General features: G+C 40.7%; 1 protein-coding gene across 1 annotated transcript; it reads right to left on the bottom strand.

The window, feature by feature from the left end:
• Nucleotides 1-229: 229 nt before the first annotated feature.
• Nucleotides 230-9,841, bottom strand: LOC144973485 (uncharacterized). Its single transcript, XM_078915966.1, has 3 exons — nt 9,768-9,841; nt 5,860-7,246; nt 230-392 (listed from the first exon to the last, which is right to left on the bottom strand). The coding sequence occupies exons 1-3, from the start codon at nt 9,829-9,831 to the stop codon at nt 269-271; spliced, it is 1,575 nt and encodes a 524-aa protein (XP_078772092.1). The 5' UTR covers nt 9,832-9,841; the 3' UTR covers nt 230-268.
• Between the last annotated feature and the right edge of the window lie 1,545 nt (nt 9,842-11,386).

Below are 11,386 nucleotides of genomic sequence, written 5' to 3'. Positions count from 1 at the left end.
AAAGATAAAACATTTAAATGAGTAAAAGAAATTATTATTAAATAAATAAATAAGCAAACAAATAAGTAAATATGCAAAAATAAATAAATAAATAAATAACTGAATGAAAATAAATAAATAAATAAATAAATTACTGATGATATAAATATATTAATTAATTAATTAATTAAAATAACATCATTAATAGATTAATATTAGGGCAATAGTTAGAAGCTAACATACAGCTAATTAGAAGGCATATACTGTTGAGTTACTAGGCATGCAGGGATTATAACTGGCCCGCGTCCCGCTCAACGGCTACCTCGTCGTCTTTGTAGGTGGCGTTGGTGTACGTCTTGTAGCGGACTCCGCCCGTTAGGAAGGCCTTCAGACTTCGACTGGTCATGTTGCTCCTGGAAAATGAAAGCGATTGTAATAATAATAAAAAAGGTGTTTAAAAATAACGAACGTGTGCTTCCAATAGGGAATGAGATTAGTGGAAGAGCAGCGTCCCTTCATTGGACGTCACCTTACAGAGAGAACGTCAATATGGTTTTGCGCATGCGTCTCTCTCGTCCTCGCTTTCGGTGAAGTGTCTCATGTCGCTTTCACCGGAAGCGAGGACGTTAGACGCATGCGCAAAACTATATTGACGTTCTCTCTCTAATAACTTCTCCGCAGGTGACGTCCAATCAAGGGACGCTACTCTTCCGCTTATCTCATTCCCTATATAACGAAATATCCACTAAACGTGTTAGAAGTACTTTACAAAGGGTCCCTATCGAATAGAACCACTTGTTATGTGGTGTGTATGAAAGATGCCGGACAAGGATAGAAAGAAAAATACAAGAAAAAGAACCATCCGAAAAAAATCCGTCCACCTCGACTGGGAAACGAACCTCATACCTTCTGATTAACGGTCAGACGTGCTACCATTACATCGGGAGCCTCTGTGGTCTAATGGTAGCACGTTACATATTACACTTTTTTCCTACAGAGACAACGCTGTTAAGGGCCAGGTACGCTTTGTACCCAAAAGGTAACGAGTTCGACTATCCGCCTCACTTTTTGGCTGTGAACAGGTATCCTTCCCTAGCTCACTTTGCGCCGCTGCTCTGCGGCTTACGCCTGGGTTATTCCAGTCATCCCTTGGAATAGGCCCTAGACACAAATTTTCTCTTTGGGATGAAAAAAGGGAATTTATTTATTATTTAACATGAAGCACGAGACATGACGCCTGTTAGACGATATCACAATTTTTTTCGGACAGAGACAACGCTGTTAACAGTCAGGTACTCATTTTACACCCGAGTACGGTGAGAGAATGTGAGTGAAGAGCCTTTTCCAAGGACTCAACTATGCGCCGCTCGGGACATGAATCCAGGACATTCCGATCCGAAGTGGAGTGCCATACTAGTAGCCACATAGCCACACAGAGATACAGAGATTCGGTTTTAACCATCTATACTATTATACAAAAACAACAAAGCAAGTAACCATATTATGGCATCTTTTCTCAGGCCACCACAAAAATGTTAAATTAAAGCCATTGAGCTTATATATTGCGCAATATCCACTAAATGTGCTCAAAGAGCTTTACAAGGGGTCCCTGTTCAACAGCAACATTTAACATGTAGGACGGACATGACGCCTGTTAGGCGATATTACAATTTTTTTCGGACAGAGACATCGCTGTTAACGGCCAGGTACTAATTTTACACCTGAGTACGGTGAGAGAATGTGAGTAAAGAGCCTTCTCCAAGGACTCAACTATGCGCCGAGTGAGGCTCGAACCCAGGACCTTCCGATCCGAAAGCGAGCGTCATGCCACAAGACCACATAGCCGCCATAGCAGAGGGAATTAAGGGCAAAAAATAGCTCAATTAGGCAAACGAATGATGAAAGCATGAAACTTTCAGGGATTGTAAAGCACGTCAAGGGCTACAAAATGTGATAGAGAAGCACTTCCAGCGATGTCTGTGAGCCAAGAAATTAAGTAAATAAAAGTTGATATTTTTTAATCGGCAACAATATTTATCATGGCGTCCCAAACACGAAGCGGCGCGAAGGTAGAAGCAGGGTGGAGGGGTGCGGGTCGGTGGAAATTACCCAAATAGGCTGACAGTTTCCAAAAAGTTATTTTTAGAATGGGCCAATATTGGGACTGGCCGTGGTGTTTGAAGGGAAACATAAAACGTAAACCGGTGTTGACTCATTTTATAAGTCTTTGTTAGCATGAATTGGTATTGATATAATCATATTACTATACACAGTTACATAGAATTATTTCATTGATTGAAATGTAATGGTGGAGATGTTCTCTCTCGCGCTCTCTCTCTCTCTCTCTCTCTCTCTCTCTCTCTCTCTCTCTCTCTCTCTATTTCTCTCTTTCTCTATCTTTCTCTCTCTCTCTCTCTCTCTCTCTCTCTCTCTCTCTCTCTCTCTCTTTCTTTCTCTATCTCTTTCTCTCTCACTCCCTCCACCACCACCACCACCACCACCACCACCGTGTTTTTGGCATTGATCATTGTATGTAAAGTACTGTATTAATTATGGCTTTACCTATGAAAATCACACACAACGAGAAATGTATTTTCTCACCATGAGATATGCAAATCGTATATATGCACATGCTAACAAAACAGATTGTGCCTTAGGTGAATGACTAGTTGATAGAATTGTGTTAACGTCGTTTAGGTCATAGAACCGCCAAAAAGTTGGACATAGAAGAACCCCATTAGTGATAAATTAAGTAAACATATGTATGCAAACATATAGATAGTACCTAATATTGAACATTGTTCGTTTGGCTGTTTTCATGCACGATGGCAAAAATTATTGGTTCAAATGACTGGAAAAAGTGTTTGATTTGCCAAATTGATTTGTCCAGCTAAATTAAACTTCCAAACAAGGACCAAGGATATTTAACCTTTCTAGAAAATCTAAATCAATACAATTCGTTATCTGATAGCAATGTCAAAACACAATCTTAATGGAACTCTTGAAGAATTGAAATCGAACAATGCAAAATGGTATCGGTCTTGTCGAGTGAAATATAACTCTAATGCAATTAAAAGCCCCCAAGACAAGCAAAACAAAGAAGAAAAGCTTGAATTTAGACTAGAAGCGAACATTAAAATATCTGATTTTGATTTTCAAGATCCATCTTTGAGTATCGAATTGCCAATTGAAACAACACCCAGAAGAAGTATCAGGAACCATGTCAAAAATCAGAGGAGAAGTTGAAATCAAACAGGACAAAGTGTTTTATATGTCAAAATAAGCGGCCAGGAAGGCTCCATGCTGTAATGACGAAGGGAATGGAAGATAAGATACTTGCTACAGCAACTTTGATAAAAGATATTACAATGATCAGCTACATCGATGGTGGTGATTTAGTAGCGAAAGAGGCACACTACCATAAACTCTGCCACATCAAATACATGAATAAGGGTAGAAAATCGAAGACTAATCATATGAAGGGAAAACATTCAGGTCCTGATGAAAGTTTCGCTTTCGCAGCAGTCGTGTCTTATGTATAAAAGAACCATAATGCAACCCACTAGTTTTCAAAACTTATTAAGAAGTTTAAAAGTGAGTGCACAACTAGAGGCTGTGGAAATAACTATGCACACCCCACCCGGTTCAAAGAGCGGCTTATGAGAGTCTTTCCAAGCATAGAATTCTATTCTTCTGGAAATACATATGTAGCACACGATAGCAAAGTTGCTGCGTTATTAGTAAAGAATCAAAAGGAACAAGCAGAGGATAATGCAATGTCTTTGTGGCGTGCAGCAAAAACTATCCGACAAGACATCATTCGCAAATGCCCGCAATGGGACATCGGGATTGGAAGTCAAGAAGGCGCAGTGCCCAACTCCCTGTTGACATTAATCAAAATGATTTTGGTTAGATCGTCTCCTTCAGAAAAGTCAGATTCCAGGCATCAAGAAAGCCTATCTATATCACAACTTATTGTGTCAAATACCAAAAATAAAAATAAAACCGGGTCGACTTTTCAAAAAAGACCATCGCAGATCAAAGAGACGCATTACCGTTGTATGTAAGTATTTTTTTTAAAATACACACATACAAGATCAAAGAAAATAATTGACACATTATTTTCGCTAGGGTTGTGTTCCTCATATAAACGTATGTTGTCATTGTCATCGGATATCGCATCAGCAGCTGAAAATAGATTCGAAGAGGAAGGAATTCTTTGCCCAATCAATCTGAAGAAAGAACTTTTTACTGTTGCTGCTGTTGATAACATTGACTATAACCCAAGTTCAACAACTCACAAAAACTCTGTCCACGGAACAAGTATCTCCATGTTTCAGCAACCTATAAATGATGAGTCCGGTGTTGATCGAGAAAAGTTGAATATGAATACTTCTGACGTCATTCACACAGACAGCAATATTTTGTCGGATTTTCTAAAGGTCGCCCAAGAAATTGCATTTGGAGTTAAAGCAAATATACCTGCAAAAACACTGCTCCATCGAACATTATTTTAAACATGACAAATGACCCTTATATGACAGAAGAAACGGACTGGCTACAACATATTTCATCAAATTACTTGGAACAGGATGTAAAAACATGGGCTGGATTTCATTCTGAACGCTCTTTGTCTCATAATATGCCGAAATTCATCAATACAATGCTTCCGTTGTTGGAAGAACAAGCAAACAAAGGAAACCAAACATCATTACGGATCATCACGTCACCCAGCTCGAGACCTTTACTGTCACTATGTACGACAAAGCATTGGATTGCACAGGTGTTAATGCAGCAAGAAAATATTTATTTTGCCAAAAAGGTCGTGCAATAGAGAGACTTCCTCCCCACAAGAAGTGCATTTCAGCAACACATTAAACGGGTGGCATATCAAGCTGGCTATGTTTGAGCTCTGCAACAGAAAAAGATCCTGTACTACCATCACCTCTGGAATGGGGCTGGAAAATGGACGGAGGAAAGCTCTTACCATACTGGTCATCACAGCCGGAAGTATCCAAAGTGTGCCAACAACTTGTCAAATGTGGCTGCAAGAAAGGATGCACGTCCCGATGCAAATGTTTGCGAGCCCGCTTACCATTACCATGCACAGACTTATGTCGATGTAGAGGATGTCATATCATAAACAATTAGGTAGGTTGAAAATGTAATTTGATTATAAAGGACTATAAGGAAAAGCCAAACAAATAAAAGCCAAGCAACTTTGGTCAGGCTGAACTCTTGACTTTAAACAGTCAATATCAGGTCTCAAGGTAGTTAGCATTAGCTTGAAGGCTTACCCCGTCCGGGAATCATTGTAAAGTGCTTTGAACAGTTTGGTGGATAATGCGCTATATAAAAGCTCACAGGGTTTTTTTTTCATTGTAAAGCCACATGAATATGGAGTTGGCCGTGGAAAATGTACTGTGTAATATAATTTTCATGATTTTATTCATTTTCAAATAATATTTAATTTCGCCCTATTTGACGCTGTTAACATATGCCCCGTTGAAAACAAACAAACCTAAATCTTTCAAAATGAAAGCTATAAGATAGGGAATATGTCTATGGTTGATATACAACAAAAAAATACGAGAGAAAATATGGTAATTTCGCAACATAATTAATATGTTCAGTACTAATCAGTAAGAGGGCGAATAGAATTTCCTCGATTATTCCCCCTGAATTTACTAATGTTTATATAGTAAAATATAAAATACTTTAAAACCAACTTTTTTTGTAAAATGTCAGAATGCTTCTCTATCATATTGTGTTCTTGGTGGTATAAGGTACCTGTGTGCCAATTTTCATGCTTTCATCACCTATTTGCACAATTATAATACCTTAATTCCCCCTGCTACCATGCGTTTTACGTTTATTTACCTTCGGTAAAAGACGACGATTCCTAGGATTAGACCAACAACACAGACGATGACCAGAAAGCCAATGGCAGCGGCTGAACCAGTTGAAAGACCGCCAGAGTCCGACTCCTTGCTTCCCTTGGGCTGTTTCTGATCGTTCTCCGAGGAAGGGTCGTCGGTTTTAATTGTATTTGCTGCTTCCGTTGGTTTGGTTGGGGGTTTTGTATCTTGGGCGCCTTCGCCAGATTTGTCCTGGTTTCCTGATGTGCTGGTTTCCCCAGATTTATCATTGCCGTCGGGTTTGGAGGTTGTTGAAGTTTTATTACTGTCAGAGGGTTTAGATGTCGCTGCAGGTATTTTACTGTTAGCGGATATGGAGGTTGTTGCGGGTTTGTCGGTCTCTGCGGTTTTGCTACTTTCACCAGGTTTGGAGGTCGCTGCAGCTTTGTCACTGTCTCCGGGTTTAGAGGTTGTATTATGTTTGTCACTGTCACCGGGTTGGGAGGTCGCTGCAGCTTTGTCAGTGTCTCCGGGTTTAGAGGTTGTATTAGATTTGTCACTGTCACCGGGTTGGGAGGTCACTGCAGCTTTGTCACTGTCTCCGGGTTTAGAGGTTGTATTAGGTTTGTCACTTACACCGGGTTGGGAGGTCGCTGTAGCTTTGTCACTGTCTCCGGGTTTAGAGGTTGTATTAGGTTTGCCACTGTCACCGGGTTGGGAGGTCGTTGAAGCTTTGTCACTGTCTCCGGGTTTAGAGGTTGTATTAGGTTTGCCACTGTCACCGGGTTGGGAGGTCGCTGCAGGTTTGTCACTCTCTCCGGGTTTAGAGGTTGTATTAGCTTTGTCACTTACATCGGGTTGGGAGGTCGCTGTAGCTTTGTCACTGTCTCCGGATTTAGAGGTTGTATTAGGTTTGCCACTTTCACCGGGTTGGGAGGTCGCTGCAGCTTTGTTACTGTCTCCGGGTTTAGAGGTTGTATTAGGTTTTCCACTGTCACCGGGTTGGGAGGTTGAGGCAGGTTTGTTACTGTCACCAGGTTGGGAGGATGAGGCAGGTTTGTCACTGTTACCAGGTTGGGAGGTCGAAGCAGGTTTGTCACTGTCTCCAACTGTGTTGGTTGCTGTAGAGTTGTCACTATTACCAAGTTTATCGGTGACTGCAGGTTTGTTTGTTGCTGAAGTATTGCCACCATTATCAAGTTTATCAGTGGCTGCAGGTGTCTCAGAGGTCTCTGCATCGGTGACGCCACTTTTACCGTCGACTCCTGTATTATTCCCTTGCAGTGGTGGCATTTCAGTTTTCGTGTTCGTGGGAGCTATGGGCGTAACAGTCTTCCCATCATCTTGACTTTCTGCTGGTAAATTGGCCCTGTCAGGCACTGGGACGCCCTCGACTCTTGGAAATGCAACTGTTGTTATTTGAGAGAGAAAAAAATGGGATATAAAAACAAAGGGGATAAAATGATGATGGGGAAAAATCTTAAAGTAATACGAACGGTTTAAAAAAATGTATAAATAAAGTATTTCCACGGATTTACCATGTTTAATGCATTTCACTACGTAGCCTATATTGTTTGTTTGTTTTTTCTTTTGTATTTTTAACCGTTGCGGGGGGTATAAAAACATATTTGACCCAGGGTCTCCAAAAGGTATTATATCGGGTGGATTGCCTTAACCTTAACATTAATTCACTCTGCACCAGGAGGCACAAAAGGCCTAAACTGTTCACCCCCCCCCCCCATGTCACAGTAAAGATTGTTCACTATTATCTTATTAAATTTTTATTTTAATAAGAACTGAATTCATCTCACTCCAGTTATATTTCGGTTGGCTTAGAAAAACTTTACTTTCTACTATTAGATCATCTTTCCTTTAATAGCCTTCCCTCGAATTAATTTCTAATTAGTGAATACTTTTCGTTCTACATTCTGTCACGTAGCCACTTATTATAAAAGCTGATAGGTCTAACATTCTACACTCACTTCTCTCTACAATCTATGCTAGACGGCCAGCCGCTCCATTCCTCATACATTGATATATTTGAAGATTTTTATCTTTTGGTACTTTGTGGATATTTTATCTCCACCATCAAGACGCCGGAGCTTTTACCTTTGACAGTGCAATCTTCAACACATGAAGGATCAAACCTGAGCCCGCTGTCGAAGAAATAAATAATTGATCCCTTCCCAACTGCCTGGAAGTGGAACTTTACAAACCTGAGCCCGCCGTCGGAGGAATAAATAGTCCATCCCTTTCAACTGCCTGGAAACGTAACATTACAAACCTGATGTTATATCATCATAAGATACGTAATATATTCACATTTCTATTTGTAACTGCCACAATCACTATTCATCTCATTTAATTAAATTTCATCTTTCTTTTTATTTCATCTTAAACAAATCGTTAATTGTTTTAGGACATTAGTATTCCCATTTGTTCCGGTCCCTTGCTTTAGTTATTGCTCGCTGCCAAGTGTATATACCTATATACCGACATCATTTGTTTCTCTCTACCCATTCTCCGCCATGTTGTTTTTGGGCGCTCTTTTCTCCTCTTTCCTCTTGGTGTCTATCCCACGCTATAACACAATCAAACCCATTTTCCTTTCTCAAGACATGGCCAATCCAGTTCCATCTCTTCCTCTTTACCATTGCACTGACCTTCTCCGTTCCTGCCAAGTTCATCACTTTCTCTGATGTAATATGCTGTTGCCATCTTATTCTTGATATTCTTCTGAGACACCTGTCTTGGAAATTGTTTACCACTGATCGGGTGGATTAAGATGTTAAAAATAGAATGTATAGTCAAACATATGACTTGGGCTACGTTTTTATGTTTAATTGAAGAAAATGAACTTAATTTAAAGTAACGAAAACAATGAATACTGTGAGCTTGGGTAAGGAACTCATAACATTGCCATCCGGATCAGTAACGTACAAACACACAAAACTATGTGTAACCTGAAAGTTATAGATACAATGCGCTTGGCTAAGAAACTCACAACATTGCCATCCAAAAAAGTAACGTCCAACACATATTCCCTTTTTTTTTCCTTTTGGCATCCGCTTCACTCCTACATAATACCATTCTGACGCGGTCGGTCACATATAACGAAATAAAAACGTGAGTATTTATATAGAGCATTATCCAATAAACGTGCTCAAAGCGCTTTGCAAGAGGTCCCTAGCCAAAAGCAACACTTAACGAGCAGGACTGAACATGTCAGGCGATATCATGATTTTTTTCCGACAGAAAAAAAATACGCTCTTAACGGCCAGGTAGGTACTCATTTTACACATGAGTACGGTGAGAGAATGTGAATAAAGAGCCTTTTCCAAGTACTCCAATAGGCGCTTCTGGGACTTTTGCTTGTTTTTGTTTTTAGATAGAACGAAGATGACGTCACTCAGGACTTTGTTACTGTTTTTTTTTTATTTTGCCATCCATTATCAATCTTGAAATATTAATCCTTATTATTAAGGAGTATTGACAGTGTTTACAATAGAGAAGTCCTCCAGAGCCATTGGGCCCATGGAGCCAAAAAAGTTTATCCCGGTTTCTATAGCACGAAACAGACGATAGTATTTGCTTGCTATCCTTTGGATAGGACGCTAATCTCTCGCAAAGTACTTTCCGCCAAATCTAACAGACTCAGCTACCCATTCACTGCTGGGTGGACGGGGGAAGGTGGGGGGGGGGGGGGGAGAAAAACATCTCGACTGCACCCGGGACCGATCTCGGTCCCTTTGCGTGTGACGCGAGCGCTCTACCCCCAATTGAGCAATCCAGACTCCCATGTTTATAATAGGAAAGACAAAAAGAAAGAAGAAAACTCGAATTGTTTTCGATCTTTTGATCTTTTTTTTATTATTTAGTCGTGTTTCGTTTAAGCGGCTTCCACTGTGGCCTTACATAAAATGTACTCACCACATATAACCAAAGCTGCCAGGAATACGGCACAGTTGAGTCTTCTATTGGTTATCGTCGTCATCTTGATAGACAATCTGGCAGGATGAATGAAAGAAAACATGATTTTTTATAAAATGAGCTTTTATATCGATTAATATCCACTAAACGTGCTAAAGGCGATTCACAACGAGTCAATCGCCATCAGAAACATTATACATGCAGGACAAGACATGACGCCTGATAGGCAATAACACAATTGTTTTGGGTTTTTAAAAAGACAGAACCAATGTTGTTAAGGGTCAGGTACTCATTTTACCCTTGAGTATGGTGAGTCAAGGGCCTCTTGCAAGTTCTCAACTATGCGCCGTTCAGAGCGGGAGTCGAACCCTGGACCTTCCGATCCAAAAGCGAGTGTCATTCATTCCACTAGACCACATAGCAACAGATTTATGGTCTAGTTGGTTGAACTATTTTGCTTTGAGGTTCGATCCTCAGCCTAGGCAGGCTGGGTTTTTTTGGGGGATTATCTTTCTTTGCCCTGCACTGTGCGGCTATGTGGTCTAGTGGTATGGCACTCGCTTTCGAATCGGAAGGTCCTGGGTTTCGAGCCTCGGCGCATAGTTGAGTCCTTGGAAAAGGCTCTTTACTCACATTCTCTCACCGTACTCAGGTGTAAAATGAGTACCTGGCCGTTAACAGCGTTGTCTTTGTCCGAAAAAATGTAATAGCGCCTAACAGGCGTCATGTCCCGTCCTACATGTTAAATGTTGCTGTTGACCAGGGACCCCTTGTAAAGCGCTTTGAGCACATTTAGTGGATATTGCGCTATATAAAGCTCAATAAAGCTCAATTGTTTCACCCACACGTCTTAATATCCTTAGCCTCACGGGGCAGCGCGGCTCAGCGGTACGGTCTTTACTTCGTACCCGAAAGGTACCGAGTTTGATCACCCGCCGCTGCGCTGTAAGGCCTTAAGCAAGTCACATCGCCTTGGCTCAATTTGCGGCGCTGCACTGTGGCTGAAGGCCTGGGTTATTCCAGTCTTCCCTTGGAATAGACCCTAGAGACAAATTTCCCTAATGGGATATATAAAGGGAATTTTTTATTTTTTTTTATTTTCTATTAATTCAAACATGTCACAGATTCAACAAAAGCAAAACAAAAAAACACACGTAGAAAATTAATTAGATATGAATAATGTCAAACATCAAGCACCAAAGCACTGATTACAAATGTAAAAACATCTTATACCACGCCAGTAAGTAATTTGCTTCCCCCCCCCCCCCCCCCAATCTCTCTATTCTCTCCCCCCCCCCCTCCCCAACTCGGCTCATGTCCTGATTATGAAATATCGGTATTGCAAAACACGCCAAAAATTAATTCTGTTGACAGGTACATTCATACTTCTTCAGAGTCACGCAATGAGCGACGGACTGCATGCGTTTCCGATTTATTTTGAGACAATAATAAAAACATTATTTCCGCTTCTCAACATCACGTGTAAACGCGCATGTTTTCGACTTGTATTTATGTTTCTATTTTTAGTTAGTTTGTTGGGGGTTTTTGTGTGTAAGTGTGTGTGTGTGTGGTTGGGTAGGGGGGGGGGGGGGGGGGAGGTGATTGATTTGGGATAATTT

Source organism: Berghia stephanieae, chromosome 5, assembly GCF_034508935.2.
Source record: "Berghia stephanieae isolate SIO BIC M18660-M18661 chromosome 5, UCSD_Bste_1.3, whole genome shotgun sequence".
NCBI lineage: Eukaryota > Metazoa > Mollusca > Gastropoda > Nudibranchia > Aeolidiidae > Berghia > Berghia stephanieae.
Note: the sequence above shows the minus strand (reverse complement) of the source record. Positions and strands in the feature narration are given on the sequence as shown.

Bases quoted from the DNA above. Each gene is read 5' to 3' on its own strand.
- LOC144973485 (XM_078915966.1), bottom strand. From the start codon at position 9,831: ATGACGACGATAACCAATAGAAGACTCAACTGTGCCGTATTCCTGGCA. The intron at 7,247-9,767 runs GTGAGTACATTT...AAATAACAACAG, and splicing joins GGCAGCTTTGGTTATATGTG to TTGCATTTCCAAGAGTCGAG. The intron at 393-5,859 runs GTAAATAAACGT...TTCATTTTCCAG, and splicing joins ATCGTCGTCTTTTACCGAAG to GAGCAACATGACCAGTCGAA.